General features: G+C 48.5%; 1 protein-coding gene across 1 annotated transcript; it reads left to right on the plus strand.

Moving 5' to 3' along the window:
- On the plus strand, positions 1-27,745 carry pgbd5 (piggyBac transposable element derived 5). The gene is made up of 7 exons (XM_029251156.1): positions 1-685; positions 9,399-9,826; positions 13,426-13,560; positions 16,486-16,666; positions 17,589-17,786; positions 22,369-22,474; positions 25,312-27,745. The coding sequence occupies exons 1-7, from the start codon at positions 343-345 to the stop codon at positions 25,505-25,507; spliced, it is 1,587 nt and encodes a 528-aa protein (XP_029106989.1). The 5' UTR covers positions 1-342; the 3' UTR covers positions 25,508-27,745.
- The last annotated feature ends 45 nt before the right edge of the window (positions 27,746-27,790 follow it).

The raw sequence follows: 27,790 nt of genomic DNA on the forward strand, positions 1-27,790 counted from the left end.
GTCGCCATTGGTCGCTGGCGGAAGGACGAGGTCAGGTGATCGACGGATGGGCGGAGCTTCCTCAGCTCCTCCGCTGTGAGAGCGGTTCTCCGGGGCCGGACGCGGGTCTCCCCCTTCCAGGGTCCGACATCGTCTCCGGCGGGGGGCGGCGCGCGGGCCGATTCAGCACCGCTCGAGTGGACAGATCACGTCCCATTCATCGCTCCGCGCTCGTGCTCGCGCTCGATGGGCGCGATCATCCTCAGGGCAGGGTAGCGCGCCGCCGGGGCTGAGGGTGTGAGCCGCTCCCGCTGCCGCTGCTGCTGCTCGTCCCGTCCGCCGCCGGAGCCGTGCCCGACCGCCATGGCGGAGTGCGGCCGCAGGGCGCTGTCCCTGTCCCTGCTGCAGGCGGCGCGCTCCCGCTACGAGAGCCTGCAGATCTCGGACGACGTGTTCGGCGAGTCGGGCGACGACAGCAGCGAGAACCCGTTCTACAGCACGTCGGCCGAGTCCGACTCGGACAGCGGGGGCCCGGGGGGCGGGCACGCGGGGGACGCGGCGGGGCGCGCGGGCGGCGCGGGGGCCGCCGGCGCCGGGGAAGCTCCCCGCCACGCCGCTCCCGGGTCCGAGAGCCCGGCCGAAGAGGAGAAGGGCTGGAGCGACGCGCTGCGGGACACCACCGTCCCCGCGTACAAGGAGACCTGCGGTAATAATGAATGATCCCATTTCTCACTAATGAGCGCGAAGCCGAAGGACCGCGTCACGTGGCGCCTCTGCATGCGTGCGGCGCGAACGCCCAGCGGAGCATCCCGGGTTATTTTTTTTCGTTTATGCTCTCAATTATTGATAGGAGGCAGTCTGGAGCGGGGGTGGGTGACTTTGAGCGCAGTGCTGTCGGGATCATACAGCTCAGGGAGTGAAGGCGCCGTGCACTGTGACACTTCGCGCCCCGGTCCCTTCGCTGATCGCCCTTTGCTTTGGAGTTCTCCTCTTCCTGGGGTTATTCATCATTCGTGTGCTGAAATTAAGAGAATGTGTTCAGGCTCCCGGTGTGAAAGAGGCGTGCAACACCTGGGAGCATCTGCTGAAGCCATGGCAGGCTGAGCACTGCGCCGTTTTGCTCTTGAAACTGCAGCTGTGAGGAGCTCCGGTCACTGAAGGGTTAATGCGAGCCGCCTTTGCAGGGACAAGTGTGATCTGGGGGGTGGGGGGGTGCACCAGTCGGACCGGAGGAGTTTGGTAGTCACAGGAGGTGCCGCTGAGCAAGGAGCCTACCATCAGGGCACGAGTCCAAAGAGGTGCTGTTCAGGTTCCCCCCATAGTGTGTGAGTGCCACTGATTTATGGATGAGTGACCCAGTGTAAGTAGTGTATCTAGCGGTGTAAGTCACCTTGGTGAATAAGGTGTGTGGGCTGGTAACGCTACATAGTATCCATTGGAAGTCGCTTTGGAGAAAAGTGTAACGTAACGTAAACAGCAACGTTGGGCTGCCGGGGGGGCGGTCACTGGTCAGGGCAGAACAAAAAGGCACGTCTCACACCCGGGTTCTTTCCCTGAGCTGGATGCTGTTCTGGACACCGGAACCAGTACGGCAATATAAGAAAGCATCATTAACGCTGTATTTGAGTCTTTTCTTCTGGGTCCATTTTCAACTAAGGGTTAAATGACAAAGGAGGTTGTGAGATGGGCACCTTTATTTATGCATAAGCAGTTAGTAAGTTGCATAATGTGTGTCAATATTGTGACACGCTGCTGGAGATAATGCGCTGCTCCCGAAACTCCATCCTGTCCACTAATGTGCGCAGTGTTATGGATTAAGAACCATGGGAACAGCAGATAATGCAACAGCCCCCCTGCGTCAGCATGTGTGGTGGACGTTGGCCGCGGGACGCCTTGCAACGACTCAACGCAGCATGGTTCTCGCGCTGCTGGAAATTGAAGTGTGTGGATCGAGTCCCTAAGGAGGTGCTCAGAAGGCCAGTGGATGAAACTGGGTGCTGTATAAAATGGTCCAGTGCTTTTGCTTACCTGTACTCTGTCCCGGCCCTGTACTGACTTAAATGTAAACCAGGCAGCAGGTGGCGTAGCGGTTAGAGATTTCACTTCGTGCTCCAAGGACTTGTGTCTGAATTCCTGCTCCAACTGTAATACCCCTGAGCAAGGTACTTACCCTGAACTGGTACAGTGAAAATGACTTAGCCGTGTAAATGGATAAATCACCGTAAGTAGCTTAGTGTACAAATGCTGTATAAACACTGTAAGTCTCCTAGGAGAAAAGCATCAGCTAAACGATTCGGTGTAAACGCGAAGCGAGGCGTGCGCACGAGTGGTACGGATCAAAAAAAATGAAATACATCTACGTCCGATGCTGCAGCCATTGTAGTGTGTAAATGGGGAACACCCCGGCAGTGTGCGCTCGACTCCTAACGCGGTGAAATTCATTCTCGGACGGTGTAGAAACTCTCCAAGAGTTGGTTCGACGCTGATTTTAGGGGGGGAAAGTGAGTTTGCTGGAGGACTTCATATCAGCCTCACACCAGCCTACAGCGGAATGAGAAAAAGAGATTTCAGAGGAGGTGTCTACGCTCAGGCAGTGGCTCATCGCCCCGGGGTGCCTCTCATGGTTCTCTGAACCCGCTGGGCAGCAGGAGCAGCTCTGTGAAGCCTACTGCCCGATCGAGAGCAGCTGGCGCCCTGCAGAAGCCAAGGGTGAACCAGGGATATGGATCTCCCCTGCCGGTCCGGCATCTGTCGGCCTGCGGGAGCAGGAGGAAGAAGCGAGCAGCCCAAGTGGTTCTGAAGAACACACTGCCGTCCCACGGGAGATCGGAAAGCCTTTTTGTTTGAATCCGCGCCGTCTGCGGTATGGACTTTGTCAGCTTTCGTGGTCGCGGATGACCGAAGCTCACCCCGGCGCTATGCGACTCGGCAGGATTACGCAAAATGCTGCCTCGCTGGACCTAAAGAGTTCGTAGCACACGCCCCAAGCTAAATGCGTTAACAACCCGCTGAACCAATTTTCCAGGCAGTGGGCGGTATAGTGGTTACATCCATCTGTATGTAATTGATGGACCCAGGTTTGAATCCCAGCTCCTGCTACAGTATCCTTGATCGAGATATTTACCCACAACTGATTTCCCTTGTTATTTCGTATGGAAATATACTCTAATAAGTTGGAAAAGGATGGAAAATGTCATGTAATTAAAATACGATCATTTTAAGGTATTTTGTGCATGACAATGGTAACACCAACATATTTTACAATATTTGTAGAAAAAGGCAGCCACATCCTCCGCCAAAAGTTACAGTTTGTCAGGTGTTTATGTGTAGAGCTTGGCGCGCTTTAGGCCCCAGTGAGTGAAGAAGGTTCATAAGCGGATCGTGCGCGCGTCGCTCCTCCCCGCTCTCAGTCTCGTCGATCGAGGTAGCTCCCGGCTGGGCCAGATGCTGGAATACGCCGTTGCCGCCTCGCCGCAGTGGTTCGGAATCCCACACTGGCGCGTAGGCGTGGGCGCACCATCTGTCCACCGTCTCCGATGAGCGTTTCTGGCACCACGTTGGCAGGTGGCACCCCAAGCTGGGTGCAGCACACACTGAATCAGGCACAACCCCTATCAAAGTGGGTAGGGGGCCCTGGGGGGTGGCTCCTCTAGGTGTCAACTTCCACAGGTTTGGCCTACGAAGAGATCAGACGAAATATCTTATGAAAACTTGATAGGGGATGCGTGTGATGGGTCACCTTGTGCCTTGGCTGCATCCTCGGTACGCACCAGGAAGGAGCACTTGAAATAACTTTAATATTTCAGATAGTGCACAAGGGCTTCTTCTGCCAAAGATAATGAGCGCTCAGTCGGCAGCAGCTCACATTGTAATTAACATTTGAAGCTGCAGGGCATTTCCTTACCTGTCTTATTTTTTTCTTCTTGTATTCAGAAGCCATATGCCATCACGGCGTTCCAGGGATTTTTGCTGTGCTGCCCATCAGGACTGACTGTGTCATGAAAGAAGGAAAAATGTCAAAAGAGACGTAAATGAAAAAAGGAACGAAAGAAAAATCAGGATGGAGACGGAAGCGGTGAAAGAAATCGTCAGACATCTCTGTGACGGTCATTGGGAAGGTTGGCAGCGCTCAAAGGCACACCTGCAAGTATGCTGCAGACGGTGCTGCCGCCTTTGGCGATTAATGGCACGTTTCGGTGGGCAGATGCCAACAGCCACTAATCGAAATGCGCCAAAAAAGCCACGATGTGGTAGAAGAAGAACAGAAATGTTTGATCCGCAGTGTCTGATTCCTTACTAGTTCTTGGAATAATCTGAGCAGCGGCACTGTGGGGAAGGTCAAGAGTTTAGAGCTGCCGCCGTGCCCTTTATCGAGGCTCTTAGATAGTCGTTACTCACTTGATTAGCAGACACTCTTATCCTAACCATTTTATGAAATGGCTCAGTTTTACACAGTGGAATTTTTCCGGAAACAATTCAGGTCGAGCGCCTGCTTAGCAGCATCATAGAACATCCCCCTATAGGATCCGAACCCCCGCCCAGTCCCATTATACCGTGCGAGGCCTTAATGTAATGAAATAACCCTAATGAAATTCAGTTGTTTCAGCTGTAATTTCAGAGTTAATTTTAGAAAATATGTTGCTTCCTAATTTCAGCTGAAAAATAAACTACAGTATTATTTCCTCTTCTGTTTTTGCTCAGGAAGATAAAAGCCTTCTGCCCACATGTGGTATATTTACTTTGCTCCAGCATCCTCTCAGCTCCCACGTTGGCTGATTATTTTTATTTTTCGGAGGCTTTATCTGCGTTTTGCCACACTTCAGACGAGGGAGGAACCCGATGTCTCTGGAGGACTTGGTCCACGGGCTCTTTGATGCTGTCACCACAGGCGGTTCAGGTGCACCATGTTGGTTTTTCCAAGAGTTACTGTAGGATACACGCCTCAACTGCGCTTGACACAAGAGTACAAAACCCTCAATGCAAGGTTTAAGACGAATGATGGCCAAGGGCAGATGATAGTTGGTGGCACAGGCGGAGAATATAAATTGTGGATGTTGAATTTGGATTTTGAGGGTTTGGAGGTGGCCAAAAGAAACCAAATAAATGGCCATCATCTGTGTCCCCGACATGAGAAGAACACTTGGAAAATGAGGCTTGTGGCGTGAAGTCGTCAACGTCGTACCTTCTCAGTCTGTACATATACTTAACAGAATTCGAACCCAACAGAAGGACTTCAAACCCAGCTAACATCCTTCTTTTTTCATAGGGGGATTGAATTGATTTATCAGCTTAAGGCAAATTTCAGAAACTTTGACCCCCAAAATTGTTAATGATTGGTCTGCACTGATATAGTTTCAGATTAAAGCCCAAGTCTGTGTTTTAAGGTTGTTACAAGTTGGCCAGATCCTTTAAGGCAGCTATCCATTGTAAACTTTGATATAGTAGAGCGAGTAGCTTTTTATTGAATCTGTTGTGCTCATTTCCCCTTGAAAGGACCATTAAAGTGAGACCATAAACTGTGTGCTGTGTGTTCCCAGGCCAAAGGACAGCCATAATGAGGCCCTTGTGGCTCAGAGCTGGAGTCTTGGAATCCAGGGGCTTGTAGATCAACCCTCTTGACATTTTTTCTCGGGACACACTATTCTTAAACTCCACCTGGCATAACATTACTCACATTTTACATCACGGTTTGGCCCAGAAATGGTAGCAGACCCAGCAACCTCTCAAGACAAAGATCCCAGTTCCACTTGTGTATTATAGTCATAACAGCTGCTTCATGCCAGAGACTGAATCTTGTATATATTTAGTTTTAAGCAAATTGTGTAGTGGTTAGCTCTATCATCTTTTACCCAAAGTAAGCAGGTTTGAATCCCGACCCCTGCACTAATACCCTTTATCAAAGCCCAAGGGTTGAACAAAATAACAGAAACGTAAGGACCTCGTAATGAGTAAAACCATCTTCTACCTTCAGAATAGCTTTAGTCCTTCGTGGAATGCTGTCATACAAGTCCTGAACTGTGTGTATTGGGATATTGCACCATCCTTTAAGAAGAGAAAAGGCTGGACATCTATTTTGCACTCTGTTTAGCCATTTGCAACAAACATTGTGGGCTGAAGGCATTCGTTGGCTTTCTGAAAAAAGTAAACCCATTGTGGTGAAAGAAGTAGGGTGAAAGATGATTCATCAGGTCATACTCTTTTTTTTCCATTGCTCAGGGGTAGAGGTTTGGTGCTTTTTACACCAGGATACACGTTTGTGTGTCTGCCTTGGATACGCGTGGTTTCCAAATTGCCGCTTTGCCATAAATATCAATTTCGGGAAGCTTGTGACACTTCATTTTTACTGAGACTGGGTCATAGAGCTGCAAATTCAATCCTGTGGTCATTTCTGAGACTGTTTTGTGGCATTTAGTCTATTCTGGGAAGTGTCCGTATTCCCCGTAGGTGAGCTCTGACTTGCATCCACTCTTCCTCTTTACTGATGCAGTTTGTCCACGTTTGGCATGTGCTGCCATTATTTTTGAGTTTTTTCCCATAGACCATAAAACAATTTTAGAGTTTTTGTGACCGATACACCTGCATTAGGTGCACCAACTATTTGGCCTGTAAAAAGTACCTAGCTGTATCGGTGGGTACATAACCCTAAGTGCACATTAGTATTATTGTGTTTGTATGTGTGTGATACTTTAATTGACTTTAAATGAGTGCAGATCTCACTGTGTTAACTGCATCAGCGTCTCTCTCTGCCCTTCATCCTCCCCCAGGAACTCGTACTTTCCGTATTCCTCCGATCTCCATTCCGGCTCCATAAACTCCTGGAAAAGCTCGCAAGTTGGATGCACCTCTTTTACTCAGCAGCGCTGAAAAGCTCAGTCGCACGAGGCCTAATTAGGCCCGGGGCATCCAACGGCAGCAGTTCTCGAACCCTTATGCTGCCTTCAAAAGTCATCCGCGAAGGGACAAGTCACTGCAGTCAGTGGATTGATCCAGCCAAAGCAGAATGATGAACGCTACTCTCATGAATTCTCTAACAAGGACTTGGATAGAGGGTTTCCAGGTACAAAAGCATGATCTTCAGCTGCGCAATAAATCAAATGGGAGTTGCAATTTCAGCCATTGTAGCGTCAGTTCAGGTTTGCATCGGGGTGCGAAGTCCGACTGTCCGTTTGTTCTGATTCGGAGGGATCCGCGATCCGTGGCTGCTGCCTTCCTGCAGGTTTGGGCAGCGCTGAGCTCTTTCCCTCGGAAGGTTGACGACATGAGTCAGCTGGGAAGAGGGCCAAGTCCACCCCCGACGGAGACTCTAACCGCCAAAGTGACTTGCCCGTCTGTCTGTGCCCAAACAAGCGACGAGAAAGCAAAGTCGGCTTTTTCGCACGCCGACGTGGTGTCCGCGTTGGTAGTATTTCAAAATGTCACGCGCTTGGATGACACCGCAGCCCTACTGACATTTATGCATTCATTAGATATTTTCTGAGCATTTCTTTGTCAAATCACGTCGTATCATATCAGACAGTAGCGGGACAAAGTCTGAGTAAAACAGGCTGGAAACTTTTTTTGGGTAACATTTTGACATCAGCCCACATGTCTTCCCAGCTCCAGCATTTACGTTCACTCATTTAGCAGATATTTTCCTCCTAAGTAACGTACATCTGCTGCACTCCAGAGCAGAAGAAGAGCTTTAGATACAAACATACGACTGTGAAAGCACACTTTGTTTGTCCAATACCACCGTTTTGCCAGCACGCCTTACGCCAGTGACTGCGTATAGAATGGAATCTGATAGGAAAAACAAAGGCAGTGCAGTATCGAGCTGTTAGCAGATCGGGAGAAAAGTGGGTCCGTTTTGAGGCCCTTCTGGAATGTTGAAAGTGGTGCAGCAGTTTTGAGGGACAGAGAGAACCCATTCCATGACACCGGAGTCAAAACTGAGAACCTAAAGACTTTTGATTTTGGACCCGTTATGAATGGGACCACCAAAAAACCACACATGGAGGAGTGTAGCGCTCTTCCTGGGCTCTAGCAAGGGATAAGATCCTGTAGGTAGCAGGATGCAGATCTTTTGACAGTCTTGTAGGTTAGAACCAGAGTCTCCAGCAATGCAACAGTACCCAGAGATGTAGAAGACTTGTGGGTTCCTTGGATTTGACTCGTCTGTTTCGGCATAATTCAAGTGTGACCCAGGTGTACTCACACCTTTGACTAGTTCTATACATCATGCCGTTCCATGAGCACATGGGTTCTCTTTGTGTTAGAGGCCAGCGTGACTGTGGCTCCAGGCATCATCGCCGAAGAGCGGCTGAAATTCGGGATGTAAACAAGCCTTCACTCTGCCTGCTGCAGTCCATTGTTCACAGTCCATCAAATGCAACCTTAACCATTCGCGGCGCAGAGGATGCCGTCCCACATTAATATCGTCCTCCGTTGATATACGATAACCTCTACACCAGCATTGACTGCTGATGCCTTGATAATAGATTGTTTCAAAGATCCTGTGTGACAAGGAAGGTGCAAAAAAAGAGCAGCAACATCTATGTGTGAAGTGATGAATGTCTTTATGAATGAGGACAGTAGAGGGATTTTATGAATAACATTATGGGTGTAAAGTTCAATGAGGAGGTCCAGTAACAGGACACTCATAGTTGCGTGATTTTACAGCACATCACATCATGTCCATTGGATTCACACTGTTAAAGCCCTAAATTAATGAGCCCTCCAGAAACAACTCTGATATATTTTCCTTCTCGAATGAGAATTTTTTTGTTACCATGGTAACTTAGCAAGTGATGAAATGGAGGAAAGAAATGAGCATGAAACGTGAGCTTGAAGACAGTTGTTTCTGCTGCTTGTACTTGAAAGTATAATTTGATGAAAGTGTAATTTTGTTTGGATGGCGGTTCCCGTCCACCTCGATGCTGCGAGCCGTGTTGCAGATTGGAGCCGGAGCCCCGTTGAAAAAATCATCCTCTGCCTGGAAGGGGGGAGATTTTCACTCATATCCTTGTCCAATAACCTTGATGAGCTGCCTGGATATGGTCCGTCAGGGGTGCCTTGCGAAGCAAAACAAGCCTTCACATGGTGGAAAACACCTTCAGTTTGACAGTAATGTCAGAGGAGGTGTGCAATTGCTCTGCCAAATGTTGGAGGAGAACCTCTGAGATGCTCTAAATGTCCAGGTTGGTTGTAATTAACCGCATGTCAACGAAAGCAAGGGATGTTGCTGCCCCTGAAATGGGTGTCAGATTGTTTTCTTTACTGTGTTAGTTTGCTACAGATTTTATCAAATGCTTTAAATTTGGTTGGCGGTCGCAGGGTAGTCAGCATCTGGCGCTGTGAACTAACATCTACTTGGGTTTGATGGACCTCAGTAGCATCTGCCCTGGTTACAGCTGCCCGTGTGTGTTGTGTGCGTGTCTCAGGGCCCACGCAGAGGATGCCGACCACGGCCACAGCCATGGACTTCTTCCAGCTCTTCGTGCCTGACAACGCCATCCAGAACATGGTGATGCAGACCAACATGTACGCCAAGAAGTACCAGGAACGCTTTGGCAGCGACGAGGGCTGGCGCCCCGTGACAGCGCAGGAGATGCGCGCCTTCCTGGGCTTCGTCAGCTCCACGGGCGTGCACCGCTGCGAGTCCGTGCTCAGCATCTGGAGCGGCGGGTTCTTCGGCAACAAGAGCATCGCCCCCAAGATGAGCCAGGCCCGGTTTGAGAAGATCCTCAAATACTTCCACATCGTGGCCTTCCGCTCCAGCCAGGGCAGCCAAGGGCTGTACAAGATCCAGCCCTTCCTGGACTCCCTGCAGCAGTCCTTCACCTGCACGTTCCGGCCCTCGCAGACCCAGGTGGGTCCTCGTTACTTTTCTTTTGCGCATTTATTGGGTTGGTCACAGTCACTGGGCAAAGACTGAGACAAATCCAAACCCATGTCTGAACTGAGAGCCCATTAGCCGAGCGGCTCCAACACTATAGTCCCTGTCGAGAAGACCGTAATTCTTTCTAGTGTTTTCTCAATCGGAAGATGTGGTTGATGGTTCGATGTCTTCCCAGCTCTTTGTACAGTGTTTGTTTGAGCAAATATAATCATTTAAAATCCCAACAGAACTCTTTTTAAGAGCCTGTCGATATTTGTGTTGGTCATGAAGTATGCTTTGCAGTACACAAATAGGCGTCTTTGAGCTGCCGGGCTCCTGCTTTTAGTTGTTTGTACTCGCAGTCGGAGCCGTCACTGATCGTTACGGCACTCGGCAACATGTGGATTCTCGCTCGGCGAGCAGGGATGAAAGCGGTGCCGTGCTTATCGTCGATGCCAACCTTAAGCGCATCCCCTCTCGGCTCTCCGCCTTGTACCAGCGCGCTCATTAAGCCGAGCATTAGAATTCCAAGATGCCGTTGCACCGGAGGCCATCGATTCTGCGCCAAGGGGCGCGGACAGATGTCAGGCTCGCTCCGGGCGGACATTCATTGATCAGCTTTGGCGGTGGCAAGTTCGTTGGCGGGATCGCAGCGGGACTCAGGGTTAGAAGCGGCGACACTCCCGCCCCCCCCACCCCTCCACACTATTTGTGGAGGCTGAGACAGTGTGGACGTGCTGTCTGAATGTTAAACACACTCCAGAGCAGCGTGCAGGAACCCTGCCTCCCAGAGTGGAAGAAACAAGACCGGAAAAGACAAAAATCGAGTGCTGTCAAGACCTGCTGTCCCAACACTCCATTCTCCATGCTCAACTGGTGCACTGGGCCTCTATACCTCCAGCCCACTTAGCGTTACATCTTCTTCTTCCAACCTTATAGCTTCTTAACTGGGGGATGATGGATGCTTTATTGTCCCCTGGATATGAAGTCAGCACAACTATGTACCAAAAACAACACACTTTTTTATCTGCAGCCGTTCCCTGACATCTAAATTTCCCGGGCATTTTCACCATAATGCTTAAAAACAGAGGGTAGCGCGACTTTCAGAGCTCGAACGTGACCGGAGCGCTCTCGGAACGTCTGACCGGCCGTTACGTTCCGAGACCAGGCCCGTTCCCCAGATAACACGCTCGCCCACTCACGTCCACTGTTTCACTGCTCTAAGTGATGCAGACTCCTTGGAGACATCAGCAAAACAGGAGGGATGGAATCCAGCTCCTTAGGATAATCTGTCACGATTCCTCCTCTGGTTCTGCATGCGTCCCGCGGATCGGTTCGAATGCATCCACTCCATGCGGTCCAAAACGACGAAGAGAGCTGGAGGATGTGACCTTCTGGGGAACCCAGCTCCACAGAGCTGAATCGATGATGCTAGCACAAAGTCCCACAGATACATGCTGATGGTTCTTAAAACACTGGTCGTGGTTAAACTGGGAGCTCTTGTGTATAGACGTACAAGTTGATTTCTGTCCAGGGAAAATCATTAAACGGAGAGCTATATTTCATTCTTCTTAAACGGTTGTCCTTGTTCTCGGTGTTTAGTGTGACTTTACCTAATGTTTATGTCTTTGAGTTTGCTTCAGTTAGACGCTGCTATCTGTTTCCATGGTGTCATTTGGACCATCTGGAGGGTGTGATTATGTTTAATTAACTTTACGTGTGACGAGAAAGCTAAGGGCTCCAACACCAGGTGGGCAGTATCTAATAAAGCACAGACTCCTTCTTTTGTGTGAACGCTTGTGTGTTTATAAGGGCAGCAGTAATCAATGTGGGTAGAGCCATCGCCTTACACTGAGGAACCACAAGAAGAACCCACGTTCAAATCCCCGTTATTGCTGTCGTATCCCTGATCAAAGTACTTATCCTAGATTAGTACAGTAAAAATTACCCATCTGTATATATATATGGGTAAATCATGGTAAATAATTTAGTACACAAACATCAGCAGGTGGTAGCATAGTGGTTAGAGCTGCTACCTTTGGACATAGGTTTGAATCCCACCTCCAGCTGTAGTACCCCTGAGCAAGGTACTTACCCTACGAAAATTAACCCATTTGTATAAATGGATAAAACTGTAAGTAGTTTAACGCTGTTAGCTGTTTTGGAAAAAAACAAGGTAAAAATGTCATAATAATGATGTACCTATGTTATTCAGGTTAAGGCTGGCAAGAAAGCAGTCGCAGTGTGGTATTGAGTCCTGAGTGGCTCAGAAAGTTAGAGCTCTCACCGTGAATCTGGCCCTTTGACGCAGAGCCACGATAACCTCCTGCGGTGACCTGGAGTTCTGCATCAGTGGGAAGTCGTTGGCAAGGGTTCAACTGCAGAGGGAGGATGTTTAGAGCAGGTAAAGGGGTCTGGGCTCCTAGGATCCCCTCCAGACCCACAGGGTTCCTGCCTGGCAAGAGATAGTCCATTTCTCTCGCTGCTGATTGTTTGTGTGTAAAGATAGTGGTCAGCTTGGTAGAGCGTCTATTATAGGAACGTGCACTGGTTTCATGGTGTAGCCAGTTTTGGGGGAGGGTGGTCTGATGGTGGAAGCGTCTAATGTCAGTTTTGCATCTGCAGGTTTGTCAGACCTCGTTCTGAAGCTGTCAGTCGCACCTGCTGTTACATTGCCGGGAGGTGCAGCAAGGTGGATGGCTGTTTCCATCACGATTTTGTTTTTCCAAAACAAGTCATTGAGGGCAAACGCTCTGAGCATTTAACGCTGTTACAAACAAAACAGGTGCCTGAGAACGGAGATGTTCCGGAGTCCCGATCACACCCCTTTTCGAAGAACCGACTCGGTTGGGTGTTGGGTTCACAGCTAGGCAGCCTACGGGGAAATACGATGACTTCTTCCTCCAAAATAAATTTACATAGAGTGAATGTGGCTGCATTCAGTTACCTTTAGTTCTTCTCTGCTTGTTGTGGATTGAGTTCTTCAGTGCCGCTTTGTTTGCCAGCTGACACAGAGGTAATGAACATGACTCCAGAATTCCCAGAGCCATTGGTGAGGTGTAATTTAATCCTCAACCACTCCGGGTTCCATAAACAAAAGTAGTATGGGGCCCTGGAGACCCCTAGCAGCAGGTTGGCCCTGTTAGCCAATGCCGTGTTTGTAACCGCTCCTCCTCGTGTGGTTCAACCGGCATCCTCTCCCAGGTGCCTTACTGCGAGGTCACCATGGCAACACAGGTTGGAGAGAGGTATAGGAGCATCCGACACTGCAGCCTGCCCCAGAGCAATGCACAGCAGTCATTATACTCCCAGCTGCTCCCCTTCTAGGACACACACACACAGCTGCAGTGTGACGTCCAGACTGCAGACTGATTCTTCCCCATTTTTGCATCAGTGACTCAACTGCAGCTTTGTCACGCGTGTCCCTACTGGAAACAGTTTCATTGTTTGCCTTCATCATCGAACATCATCGACCATCGTGCCTGGCATTGGGGAGTTACAGTTCCGGGGTCAGTGTGTGGAAGTGTAATGGGAATAAAAAACTTTAAAGGTGTGTTCATCCGGGGTCCACACGTCACTCGCTGTTGCAGGTGCTGCATGAACCGTTGATTGATGAAGACCCCGTCTTCATCACCACGTGTACAGAGCGGGAGTCGCGGAAGAGGAAGAAGAGGAAATTCAGCCTGTGGGTGCGGCAGTGCACCACCACCGGCTTCATCTGTCAGGTATGTGATTCTTAGGTGGGATAGAAGTGTTTCAGGAACTGCATTTGCATGTACTGTCCAGGAGCTTGTTCATTGCTGTGGGTGTTAGGTTATCTGCAATCACACACTGCGTGCAGCTCTTGTAACCCTTGCTGTTTAGTTGCTAACCATGTTACCCCAATTTGTATTTTGCCTCATACCTGGAGAAACTGGAGAGATCAGGAGAGAAATGGGTTTGAATTACATGTTTTGAGACTGTACTTGAATGTATAGAAGGACTCAGCAGTTCTGAGGGAGGGAGGGACCTCGTTCCACCATATCTGTCACGCGGAACACAGGGAGCCAGGACGGCTGAATCCAAGCGCAGCGTTGTTCGTCTGAAGTTGAGGGAAGAGGCAAGTTCTCAAAACCAGGGACAGGCGAAGGGTCGGTCGATCGGCGAACAGAACAGGAACGAGGACCCATGGACGTGGTCGGAAAACGAAGCAAGGAGTCAAAAAACCGGAGATCGTGAACAGAGAATAGAGTAAGTGTGTGCGCAAAGTAACGTGAGGAAGGGCAGTTGTCCCAAACGAGATTCCGCAACGGTACGGGAGCTGAAGAGGGTCTTTATAGGGTGAGTGATTACTCAGGAGCTAGTGCAGAGTCAGGTGTTGTCGCTTGTGTTGTGGGCGTGACAATATCGAGGTGAAAACTGAGAACTGACAGATTCTCACCTTTAAACCCTTTGTGAGCGGGACCTCCAATAAGCCATGGGTGGACATGCACAGCACTCGGGCTGGGGAGTATGGACTGATCAGATGCTGTGGTGTTCTGCTGTGGTCCTGAGGCTCCTACACTGAGGGTGTTTCACTCTGGTCCCAAGACCAGAATGGAGTGTGTCCTCAGAATACCCTGTCGCAAGATGTGATGTGTAATGAAGGCCAGGGGCCTGTGGGGAAGACAGCGAGAGGGAGAAAGCAAAAGAGGGAACGGCGAGCGAGTGAGTAAGTGAAAGACAGAGGCCCTGACATCCACTTCTGAATTCAAAGGAGAGCAAAGGGATGACCAGCAGGGCCTGAATAAGCACTGTTTCAACCAGGCCCTCCAGGGCAATTTCCAGGCTCTGCTTTCCTCTGTGCAAAACACCTTCACTGGAAATAAAGACATTAAGGTGCAAATGAATGGAAGCCATCAGTGCAGCTTCATCTCTCTGATAGGCGGCCGTTGCGATGCGGAGTGGGAGCCCAACCACTTAGCGTAATTGCGCTCTGCTCTTGGTGGGGACGTAAAAACCAAGCGACTGTTATATCTTGTAAATGGATTTGGGGTGGGGGCGTCCCAGAGAAGTGATGAATTTTTATATTCTTGGTCCTAGCTGGGGTGCAAGCGTTCATCTGTGACCACTTAGTGGCACGTGACTTTTTCTAAAGACAAAAAGGAAAGACGTTTAACTCGAAAGATCGGTTTTGTTTCGTGCGCCAGTTACTTTCGGGGAGCGGCCGAGGATAAAGACGGAAGATAGTAAACGACATCTTGGCAGGACTTTGTTGAAAGATTAGCCTATTAAGTTACAGTTGTACCCGAAGGGCATCACGCTGGAGTCACCTGGCTTCTTACTGGTTCCAAAAAGCAGAACAATAAAGATCAATAGGAACTGAAATGGTTCGCTGAGGCGGCACAGGAAACGTCAGCGTGAGGAATTGTGGGACATTTAGGTAAGCCCAGAAACAATTCAGAGGTTATTGTGCGTCTCTGGCAGATTTTTTTTTTTACTAAAATAAAAAGGGAGCCGACGTTTTCTTCGATAAGAAGGTCCTAATTAGCGAATGGCTAACGAATGCTAATTAGCCTCGGGCTAAAATTGTTTAACAAACACAAATATGTTTGCCGAACAAATAAGGCGCAAAAAAAAGGAAGCGCAGTTGTTGAAAATTAACTCGGCTATGCACAGGAAAATCGTGACGTTTCTTGCTATTCTAAGCATACAAATTTAATACGTTTAATGGGACGGAGCCAGCAGAATCGCACGGTGGTAAATGTTGCTTGGAAAATGTAGCTTAGCCGCGAGCGGAGATTTTTTCGTTGCGCAGTGTGACACTTCCGTGGTTATTTTCACGGGATGACACTTGGACGTTGTCTGGGGAAAATGGCTAAAAAAAAAAAAAGGAACCGTCTCTGGTTGCTGTCTTCCTCTCCCCACATCAGTCAGCCTTTTTTGTCACCGTGAAGCAGGGGTTTAAAATGGGAAATTGGGAGCTATGGCAACTAGATACAGATGCTAAGGAGGCATGGTAGCCAGGAATGGCAATAGGAGCAGGTGTCTGTGGGTGTTGTGTGCCATGAACATTGTTTCAGAAAAGGTCGGTAAAGGTAGATAATATTCATTTTCTACCATTTTTAAAGCCGGCACTACAGAACAGGCTGGTCACATGACTGCTGTTTTCAGATTTTATTGGTTGAAATCATTATGCCTACAAAGGTAACTGTGCATAGTGGTTCGTAGAGGAAATATGATTCAAACTGTCACTTCAGAATCACGCACACCAAAGTCTCACTTATTCTGTACGGTTAGCCTTCTGTCTACAAAATAGATATGGATTTGTGTTTAACGGTGCATTGTCTGGTGTATCCAGCAGCGTAGTTGTTATCCTAGAGGTGTCCATCTGTGGTACCCCTGGAAAAGGCTCTCGTCCTGAAATGGTCCACTTTAAATCTAGCTGTTTAAGTAGATGGAAAACCTAAGCCATGGAAATCCCTTCCAGTGAAAGCATCTGCAACACAATATACACCATGTAAGTCACTCTGGATAAGAGCCAACTAAGGGACTAAAAGCAATGAGAATAAACGTCAGTGCACTCTATCTAAGAAGATGTGCTTCCGTGTGGAATTTAAGGAGAACAGTGACGTACCCGCCTTGTGTAACTCAGCATTAGCGATGTTGTTCTCTTGCGCTCTGGTCCCAAGGTCTACATCCACCTTAAGGAGGGCCCAGGTCCAGACGGTCTGGACACGCTGAAACACAAACCACAGCTACACAGCATGGTGGCGCGGCAGCTGTGCCAGAACCTGGCAAGTCAGAATGCCATCATCTTCACGGGGCCCAGCATCACCAGCCTGAATCTGTTCCAGGAATTTGAAAAGCAGGGTATGTGGTGCTCGACGTACCGCTACGTCGTCCCGTCGTCCACCAGCGTACTCGCTGATCGTTGACCGTCTCTTCCACAGTCCGCCTTCTGTGTCCACTCCCTCACTACATGTTGTGAAAAAATTCAGAGGTGCACCAAGACTACTTGAAATGAGTGTCTCACTCATTTACATTTATTCATTTAGCAGATGCTTTTCTCCAAAGCGACGCCCGTCTCACAGGACAATACAGTGCGTGCATCACGTCAACGGAAAGAGAGGCTCGGATGCAGACGGGTGATTCTAAAGCACAGTTAATTTGTTACGTTCCATATGAACCAGTGTACATCACACGAGCAGCTGCCTATAAAGGTTTATGCGATATTCAACGGTTACAATCACAAAGTTATTGAGCGTAAACATTTACACTTTTTTGATACAGGAGAGAGGTAAAGCAGTAGAATAGATAAGCTCACACCCTCAGCAGCAGCCTTAACATAGCAATTCTTCTGCACCCATAATTAGTAGCCCCGTCATCTTCGCCGGGGACCTCTGGGCGTCCTTCCTCTGTGCTATCGGATCATCTCTGCCCACCGCAAGTCACTGTCCCCTATCTGCACCATCTGTCACAGCTGCAGTCACTTTACAGAGGGGTGGTGTAGACCTGTGCTTGTTTATTTGCTGCATACCGTGTACCAAGACGTAGACAGATAGAGGTGAACGGTGCTCACATGTGAAGGATGACCGACTCAAAGTTGCAGAGCTCATCCAACAGGCAATCGGCACGGCCTAAACCATCAGAAAGGGTAGCCTGCGTTTAAGAAGCACGTGGTTTTGTATTTGTTGTGCTCCCAGATGTTTTCGTTGCCTTGGTTCTACTTAAGCATGAGTGCTACAGCAATTCCCTGAGGGTTGCAGGTGAAGTTTTCCATCTCTTCCCCCAGGAATCTACTGCTGCGGGCTGCTGAGCTCCAGGAAGAGTGACTGCACGGGCCTTCCCCAGTCCATGCTCTCGAACCCTGACATGCCGCAGCAGCGAGGCCAGTCGCAGATCAAGATGAAGGGCAACATGTGCCTGATCAACTGGTACAACAAGGGCAACTTTCGCTTTCTCACCAACGCCTACTCGCCCATCAAGCAAGGTGAGGCTCACTGGGGCACCGTCGAACCGCAGCACTCAGTCAGCGGGGCCTTATAGAGCCAACATCCTGTTGCACACCTTACTCCGGTCCAGAACCCACAAGTGCGGGCTTCACAACCCAGAGGCCCATGAGCAGTTTGTCTGGCAGATGGCTGTCCACACTCCTAACGGATTCACTTTCTGTCCAGAGCAATCGTGTCTAACATCTGGCTACCTGGATTGTTGGATTCCACAAAGAGTGTTTTCAGTTTAATATCGCTCTATTAAATTAAGTGAAATTTTACCCCATGGCTTTTCAGTGTTCAAAAGCACTGGACCATTGAACAAGGAACAAACCTTTGCTAATGAATATAATGAGGATTAAATTTACACAACCCCTGCTTTATACCCCCCTGTAGGTGAGGCCTGTTGTTTTGCGCCTTCCGATGAAATCCCATTGTCTATTAATGGAATTTTTAAAATATAACATAGTGCTATTTGCGGTGTCTTTAAATTGGTTTTTTGCCCATTTAGAGGTCCAATGGTATTTCTCACGAATGAAAATTAATGTGTATTATTGGACTCTGGAATCATTTTTGAAGCTCTGAAATAGCACCGAATTGACTGTGTGGAATAATTATGAAACTAGGCAACCCGTTAATGAGCGGAATTTTCTCCCCGTCGTCCTGCAGACAAATGCTTCTTATCTTAGGAGCCGCTCACCGTATTTGTAAAGCAAATGAGGTGAAAATGTGCAACAGGTTGGAGATCATAAAAATAGGAGGAGAAAGACTCGCTGGAGGAATGCAGGATATTCAGACGTGTGCACTGGTGGGCATGAAACACAGTAGGGTTATTTCGGGCAAAATCATCCCAAGTTTTGAAAAATAACATGATCAGGACTTTCTTTTGCCAGTAACTCTTGTTATGCATGAACCCTGTGTTGGGATTTTAGGGAAATGATGCTCCAGCTCCCAGGTAGGCCAGTCATGTCAGTTAGAGGAATTTCCATGTTTCCCCAGAGCTCTGAGCCAATTACGTGTCACCTGTCAGCTATCCGTTGTCCGCCAATAGCAACTGTCCATAAGTGGCTATCCCTGCCCCCCCCCCCCCCCCCCCCAGTCAGCTGTCCTTCCACCCTTAGTGACCTTTCCACCCCCGAGCAGCTGTCCTGCCACCAATTGGCTGTCTTGTCTACAGATAACTGTCCTGCCCCCGTGTAACTGCCCCACCCCAAACTGGGTGCCTAACCACAACCAGCTGTCTTGCTCCCAGTCAGCTGTCCTGCCACCAATTGGCTCTCCTGTCCACAAGCTGCTATCCCGTCCCCAAGCAGCTGTCCTGACCTCACATCAAATAACCGTCCACCCCATAGTGGCTATCTCACTGCCAGTCTGCTGTGCCGCCTCCACTTGGCTCTCCTGCCCCCACCCCTTGTCCTGCACACAAGTAGCTGTCCCACCCCAAAGCGGTTGTCCTGCCTCCAGCAGCTGTCCCCAAGCCAGGTTCCTTCCTGCAAGGCACCCGGCCCTGACTATGACAACTTGTACAGAGCCGTGATGCGTGACGCAGATAACGTCGCTCCACTCTTACCAATTAGCTTTTGAGCAGCAGCCACTTACAAAGTCAACGTCGTTTTCCAGCCCCAGACAGAGAAGATTCATTGTCTTGCCGTTGCTAAGAGACAGGGATTTTTTTTTTCCTACGGCACAAACACTCACATATAATAGAATGGAAAATAAGATATGATGTAGATTGTATTTAAGCGCAGCTTCCGTTCCCATAACCTAGATCCAGTTCGGATTTCATGGCAGCGAACAGGAGGCGATTACATCTGGCCTGTCATTCTCTGTGGGTGGACTGGTGTGCAAGCGCTGTGGGCTGACTAATCGTTTCCTCCCGTCGCACAAGAGGGCAGAGGGCAGAAAAGGAGATCACACTGGAATTTCAAATAAATCCGCAAGAATCAGAGATAATCCGCCTTCAGAGCAACTGCGGCATCTCACAGAAATTGCTGCGTTCCGCTGTCTATTTGGAAATTCATTTCTAAATTAAAGATGACCTGCTTTTTCTGGCAGGATAGTACTGTAATAATTGATGATTTGTAGTGGTTTTAAAGTTCTAGCTAAAATAGAATGTTTTTAAAAGGAACTTGCTAAAAACAGAAATAAGATGTAATTTAATTGTACAATTTCTCTGGACATATAGCGGTTACAGCCGCCGCTTTGCAGTCAAAGGGCTCGGGTTCGAATCCCACCTCCTACTGTCGTGCCCTTGAGCATGATATTTACCCTTAATTGATGCAGTAAAAATTACCCAGCTGTATAAATGGGTAAATAACTGTATATAGTGTGATGCTGTTAGCTTGTAAGACAAGTGAATAAATCCAAAACTGCTGTGCCTTTCTTCCTTTTAATACAGAATGGTCAAATACAAAGAATATTGTTATTTATTCATTTAGATGATGCTTTTATCCAAAGTCACTTACAGTGGTAGGTTTGACCACGTAGCTAGATTTACCCCTTTAAACAGGTGGGTAAATTTTATATAGAGATATTACGGGAGAATGTGAAAGGTGCAGTTCTTGCTTGAAAAAATTCCAATGTTTCTGAATTAAAGTGAGGAAAAGCGGCTTGAAATTCCTACGCGGCGTAATGAACAACTGATACCGAATTACAGAAACCGTTTGGTTGCAGTCGTTGCAGCTAAAGGTGGCACAGCCAGTTATTAACCGTAAAGGCGTAATTGTTTTTTCCACACGGTGCCTGTGCCGGAAAATTCTGTTCATTGAATGAATTAAATAAGTTAAAAAGTGCTATTTGATCACATGGGGGTGCGGTGGGTTGGACCGGGTCCTGCTCTCCAGTGGGTCTGGGGTTCGAGTCCCACTTGGGGTGCCTTGCGATGGACTGGCGTCCCGTCCTGGGTGTGTCCCGTCCCCTTTCAGCCTTGCGCCCTGTGTTGCCGGGTTAGGCTCCGGCTCCCCGCGACCCTGTATGGGATAAGTGGTTCAGAAAGTGTGCGTGTGTGTATTTGCTCACTCAGGTGCCCTTTATCCAATATTAGATTTTGGCTGAAAACATTTTGTGTGAAAAAGCTGCAATCGTAGAAAAAATCAGAAAGGGCGCAAGCAGTACTTTTCTCAGCACGGTACACGTCTTCGTAGGGTGACGGCTGCATGTTCCGGTCCTCCAGTACTGCTTTTGCACCTAATACTGCTCCGTGTGAGCTGAGCGCTGCTCCGTTCTGCACCGAAGGCCAGCGAAACCAGGATTTGGATGCGAGCTCCGCCACAGAGCTGCTCCGGAGGAGATGCCGCGATATGTAGGTCTGAAGCAAAGCCTAAGCGCGCTTCGCGCACGGCGCGTCCTCGGAAGGGGATGCCTAAATTATAGATGTAACCTATTTTCGGAGCGGAGCTGTGTTTTTTTTTTTTTTACTGTTAGTTTTTCTCCACTTCTTTCCAAAAAGATTTTCTCGCAACCTGCTGCGATATTGGACTTTATTCTCTCTGTTTTAACATTTTGCAGAGACTCGTGTTTACAGTCTCCTTTTTGTGCTGCATAAAATCTGCTGGGGGCTTATCTCCCGACTTCGGCTCGGGAAGTTCCTAAATCTGCGCCGCCTCGGCCCTGGCTGCGATCTCCACTAAGCCGCTTATGCCGTGGAGTTGGTATCTCGACAAGCAGTGCCGTAGCCGCAGGCCGCTCGGTTCAGCCTCCTCCTCGGGCTTCTCCACATCCACAGTGCGTTTGCAAATAATCACAGGCTTCCAAAATGCGAACGCGAAGCACGGCCAGTTGGTCTGCGTGGGAGCTTTTTATTGTGAAAACAGGAAGTCTGATAATCCATGTCCTTTGCTTCACCCTGAATTTCATCAACCTTTCAACCAGCATAGAGTCGCAGCGGTCCAGAGCCTATCCGGGAAGCAGAGGGCATGAATCGGGATACACCCTGGACAGGTCGCCAGCCTGCCACAAGGCAATCGCACACTCATACACACACACACACACACACACACACACACACACTGAACTCAATTTAGAGTCACCAGTTCACCTGAAGCGCATGTTTGGAGTGTGGGAGGAAACCAGAGCACCCGAGGAAACCGACACAAGCACAGGGAGAACGTGCAAGGTACCAGCTCTACCAGCTCGTGCCGTCGTGCCCCCGCTTTGATTTAATTTGGTTGGCTGATTTCCTCGTGTTGACAAGTGACGGGTTGGACCCACTCAGCTGGAGTTAACATGCCACAGAAAAGAGGAGCGCGCACCGTTCTGCTGTCCTGTGAAGTAGTCCGTTGCTGACATTACAAGGTCCCCAGCGCTCGGCTCCAAGCGCTTCGGTAAGATCGACATCCAACACAGTTAATTAGTTTTCCAGTCAAAAGAATTAATTACTTGGCTCTACTACAAAGGAGCGACACACTTCCAAGCCGGCTTGGCGTGGAGATCTGGATCAGGAAGATGCTCAGGGACAAGGGTTTGATGGTTACCTAGCGCAGCGAGACGGCTCTTTCCCTTTGTGCCCCTCCCTTCCGCCATCACCTTCAATTTGTCCCCCTCTCTGGTGTGTGTGATATTTCCCTTCCCTTCTTGTCTCAGGGGTGATCATCAAGAGGAAGAGTGGCGAGATCCCATGTCCGCTGGCGGTGGAGGCCTTCGCCGCCCACCTGGGCTACATCTGCAAGTACGATGACAAGTATAGCAAGTGAGTGACTCTGACGAGCCTCGGGCCACCTTTCACCTCTGCGACATCGCACTGTAGCATCAGACCGTGTAACGCACCTCTGACACTGGAAAAATTACCCTCCGTGACACGGAATTGTAAGTGGAGGCGCGGGGGTCGGTTCTCGGTGTCCCTCGGGGTCTCGCGTTCCGACTTCAATTCAATTATCTTGGACCCGATTGCTTCGATTCATCATCTTGGACACGGCGGCCATATTAATTTGCATCCTCCGAGAGCATTTGGACAGTCCCTGGATCCTCTGTGTCACTGCTGTCAGTCTCACTCAGTACATGTGTGGAAACATCACATCAACTGACAGCTGCAACACAAACAAGGCACAGCAACACATAAACACGTGATTGCATCTCACGGCACTGACCGATCACGTGTAGTTTCTCACGTCGTACATACTGGAGCCCTTTGTAACATTATTAAAAGTTCAAACACTGTCACCTAACAATAACTTAATAATTAATAACTTACTGGGTGATCGCCAGTGATCTATATATATACTGTATATACTATATATATATCCGTTCATTATGGATAGGCTCTTTTTCAAAGCTGGGTCTTGGTGGTCTACAGCATATCTTGGAAAGGTGGGGCATGAGGCAGGGCATACCCTGGACGGGACGCCTGTCTATTGCAATCACGCACACTCATTCACCCACACTTAACACACACTAAGGGCTCTTTAGAGGCACCAGTTCATCTCAGTCAGATATCTTTGGACCGTTGGAGCAAACCAGAACAGGAGGAAACCCACACAAACATGGGGAAAACATGCAAACTCCACACAGACCATGTCAGATTTGAACCCATATCTACACCCGATGCCCAGGAGCTTTGAGGGCTTACGGTGTAGATATGGGTTCAAATTGGGTATAATGGGTTCCATTATGCTGCCTATATGCATATTATGATGAATGGAAATACGTTATTCGTGGGCCTTACCAGAAATGTTACCCACAGTCATCTGCTCAGCAAAGTATGAACTTTATTTAAATGAGATTTTATTGAGGTTTGTGCTCAGACAAGGGCGCGGTTATATGGTAAACAACAGTAGCACTTTATAACCACAGCAAATAAAAAAAAAAAAAAGTTCCTTTCCAAAGAGAGTACTGGAAAAAGTGGACCGGAAATAATACCAATAAAATAATCAGGAACTTCTTAATCCCACCAGATCTGGAGATCATTAATCAACATGTTCCCATTATGGAGTAAGTATAGTAAGTAGTTGTTGTGACAGATGACAGCCCTGTAATTACTTAGTCTCCTCCAAGTGCAATGTGCAGAAAACAGAGGTTCGAGGCGTCATGCGGAGAGCAGCAACAGCCGATGCCAACGTGCGCATGAACGAGAAAGGGCTTTAATTAAGGAGCCGGAGATCCGTCACGGGCGCTTAATTAGGGACCCGGGTTGTTGTTCCCCTTCATCTTTTATTTGTTCATTGTTTGTACCTGACAGGATGTTGGCCCAGTCACAAACTCTTTTAGTCCGACGCTTACCCTTCCGGCCCGCTTTTGTCATGGTTCCCCACTTATTAGCGCTCGCTGCTCATTTGCCGAGGTTCATGCGGATAGTTTAGTTTGCGTCCGGCAGCTATAGCCGGTCCTGGCACAGGAGAAGCTTGCGTGCTTCGCTAACGAGAGCAGTAATGAGCGAGTGCATTTTCTAGACAGTTTCCTGCAGTTCCCAGACAGCCAGCGGTTCAAGTTCTTTCGCAAGGACCAGCATAAAGAGGCAAGAGGGGAGAAAAGAGGGGGGGAAATAGCCCCATGTCAACCACCAGAGTGGTCTGTCAACAACAGCTGAGTACTTTAACTCCCGACTTTATCTACAGGCTTTAGATTGTGATGGGGGCGAGCAGACAGCCGGGGGTGGAGGAGCATGGCGTTCTCGCTCAAGATCAGGTCCTGTAGGTTCTGGGGTGACTGGACCTCTGGCACACCTGCTCATGTTCCCATCCATAAGGGGTCCAAAATCTAAAGCTTGCTGGTTCTCAACCTCGGTCGCAATGTGATAGAATGAAGTCCCTCTGTTCCTCAGAGCTGCTGATTCCCTTCCAACATTCAAGATGGGTCTTAAAAATGTCATCTCATTTGGAACTATTTCCCCCCTGAGCTCTGGGCTTCACCCCCTGCTGCTTTTTATCCAGATATTTTCCCATTTGTGTGTCACTTCTCAAGGTAGCTACTGAACTATGTGCTCTGTGACAACAGCAGGATACGCCCCCTGCTTACACACAACAAGGGACACCTGCGGCTGATCACGGGACACGAGTATAAAGGGCGGCTCGGAACGTAATAGGACACGGAACCTTAGTTCAGCCTACCTGACCACAGCGTTAGCATCTGCAATCCTTGATCCTCTCCACATCCCTTGTTCTTTGTTCCCTATTCCCTCGTCCCTCGCCTCTTCATCTTCTCGGCGCCTACGACCTACGACCTGTCTCTCGGATTTCGTCTCTGGATTCTCCTTGTTGCTACGTCTGTGCCTCGGTGACCTTTTGCCTGTTTGTTTGGATTACGAGCTTGGATTCCCGTGAATAAAACCACCCTGTGCACCGCGATTGGATCCGACAACTCATCTCCGTGTGGAAACCATGACAGTTTCGCAATAATTTTGTGTACATATTTAAACCCTCAGTTGTATGATGCTTTGGAGAAAAGTGTCTGCGAAGTGTAGAAATGTAAATATACAGAGCTGAGTATTTCGGTCAGTTTGGGTTTGTCTACAGGGTTGGTACAGTATATCCGGCTCCTAAAGCTCTTCTCCACGTGCTGCGTTTTGACTCCTCGGTTGCTCCTCCTGCACAGGTACTTCATTTTCCACAAACCCAACAAGACGTGGCAGCAGGTGTTCTGGCTGACCATCAGCATCGCCATCAACAATGCTTACATCCTGTACAAGATGTCGGACGCCTACCACGTGAAGCGCTACAGCCGGGCGCAGTTCGGGGAGAGGCTGGTGAGGGAGCTGCTGGACCTGGACGACTGTTCGCCGACGCAGTGAGGGACCAGGGAGAGCAACACTCGAGTGCACAGACACTCACACACACACACACACACACACACACACACACACACACACTCACACACGGTCACACATGTGCACTCACACAGTCGCTCAGTCCAGTGTCGTTGTCTTCTCACATTTGTTCACACGCGTGAACACGTACACAATCACATATTGTCACTATCTGTCTCTCTTTCCCTCACACACACGCACACACACACACACCCAAGCAGCCAAGGCAAGCCTGGCCGTTGACACAAGGCCCATGTCTGCTGTCGAACAGTGGCGCAATCCAGTGGGCACCAGGTGTGAGCGAGCCAGGAGCACTAGAGCTCTTCCACACGTGGAAAGCAGGTTTCTATGACTGAATGGACATGGGAGAATGTCCAATTCATTCTTAAAGGGAGATTCTTTCAGAAGCCCTTCCTAAAAAACCGCCAACGTACACATGCCATGCGGTAACCTCAATCACTGGTTGCATGATGAAGCGTCCAAGTAACGTAACGTTTCTGCTTTAAAGTCAAAGTGTTTTGTTTTCAACTACAGTAAATCTTTTGTAAGTGACATTTTTCGTTTGGAGGGATGCAATGCCCACCTCCGTCTGTACAGCAGTGGCATGTATATAGCCAGTTTCCGTACGGCACGATGTCTGTACCGTGTCATCTCACCGGGGGCGGCTGTCCGCGCAATCAAGGTCAGCGAACAGCAACTGTACCAATATGCAGTATCTTCTCCCCAGAGTGAAACAATGACGGGAAATGGTGCACTGCACAACGCAGGTGAAGGACAGCCCAAGTGTCCACGGCTGCCTATCCTTATGTCAGAATATGAGGAATGGCAGGTGGCTATGTAGTGCAATGACCACCGGCGACTCAGTGGCTTTAGTCGGCCTAAGGCAGCACAGCCGCAGCTTGATCTTCTGCTGGTTGGGTTTCACACATCTCTTTGCTCCAGGATAGAACTCCTCAGAAAGGGTTTAGTCACATTATTCTCATAAAAAAAAAAAAAAATAAAGGAAGAAACCACTTTATGAGATCAGTTTCCTTTAGATGATTTCAAAATAAATCAAAGTCAAGTCAAAGTGAACTTTGTCACTCTGCTGTGGATGAGTTAGACATACAGGGGAATGAATTTCGTTTCTCTTGTACCTCTATACCACATAAAACAATAAGACATTCAGTATCGTGCTAGACAGTGCAAATACAGTGCAGTACACGGAAATTATGCTATTCTTATATAATATGCTGATCTCCAGGTAAAGCAAGACTCCTTCATGGACCTTTACCAGGAGAAGAGAAGGGTTTGTTTTGAACCTCACTGCCCATTCACACTGATACAAAGTGACTTTTGGAAGTGCTTCTCATTTTCATCTCTTTTACCTATCAGCCCACACAAAACGTAGCCAAGGTGTCGATGCTGACCTTTGGCGGTGAACCCCATCTTAGCATGGTTGTTGTGTTGTCCCCTCAAGTCTCTCAGTGAGGGGTCCACTATACAGAATAATCTCATTAAGGTCAAGGGAAATGAGCATCAGCCAGTTGGAGACAAACTTTGAGGGTTGTTCAGTGTACCTGGCTGTGCTCACCTTCCAAACAAGTCAGTTTTCCTTCATGTGCTGATATGAAATGCAGAGTTGGCTGTATGTTCAATCAAGTGAAAACACTGTGAAAATACGAATGTTGACCAAGGGAGCTGAGTTTGTTGCATATTAAAAAAAAGTTTGCATAGAGTGTTGAGGTGGTGTAGATGGCTGTGTATAGATCATAAAGTATTTCTATCTAAATATATATCCATATTACACATTTGTAATTAAGAGGCACCGTGGATGATGGTAATGTAAATAGCCACTAGGATTAAGACTCATGATTGTATTTTTTTCCCCCTTTCCTCCTTTGAATATGCGTGTTTGTGTTCGTCCCGTGATCCGTGTGTCCCCGTGCGATTATGATCTCAGCTCGTCGTGAAACAGACCTCTTTGTTTACCGTCTGGGAAGGAATTCACAAAAAGCCATTTTCACTTATGCATCAAGTGAGCAGTGTTTTCCAGTGAAATAAATGGGAGCCCTAAATATGCATCCGCTACCAGAGTGAACGTTAAATTTCTTGGATGCAGCTAATAATATGTTTTAGTATCTTGAATGTGACAAATCGTAATCGTGTCCTACTATAAACAACTACAGACAGCGACATCTTTTGCTAGCTTCCTGAAAGGAATGGGAAGTTAAAGGTGTGTAACTACAGAAAAAACTGGCAATGCCGAGATGCATTTGCCCACAAAAA

This window comes from Scleropages formosus, chromosome 4, assembly GCF_900964775.1.
Source record: "Scleropages formosus chromosome 4, fSclFor1.1, whole genome shotgun sequence".
Lineage (NCBI taxonomy): Eukaryota > Metazoa > Chordata > Actinopteri > Osteoglossiformes > Osteoglossidae > Scleropages > Scleropages formosus.

Excerpts from the sequence above, each read along its gene's own strand:
- pgbd5 (XM_029251156.1), top strand. The coding sequence starts at position 343 with ATGGCGGAGTGCGGCCGCAGGGCGCTGTCCCTGTCCCTGCTGCAGGCG. Across the intron at positions 9,827-13,425 it reads TCCGGCCCTCGCAGACCCAG|GTGCTGCATGAACCGTTGAT; the intron begins GTGGGTCCTCGT and ends TCGCTGTTGCAG. Across the intron at positions 16,667-17,588 it reads CCAGGAATTTGAAAAGCAGG|GAATCTACTGCTGCGGGCTG; the intron begins GTATGTGGTGCT and ends CTCTTCCCCCAG.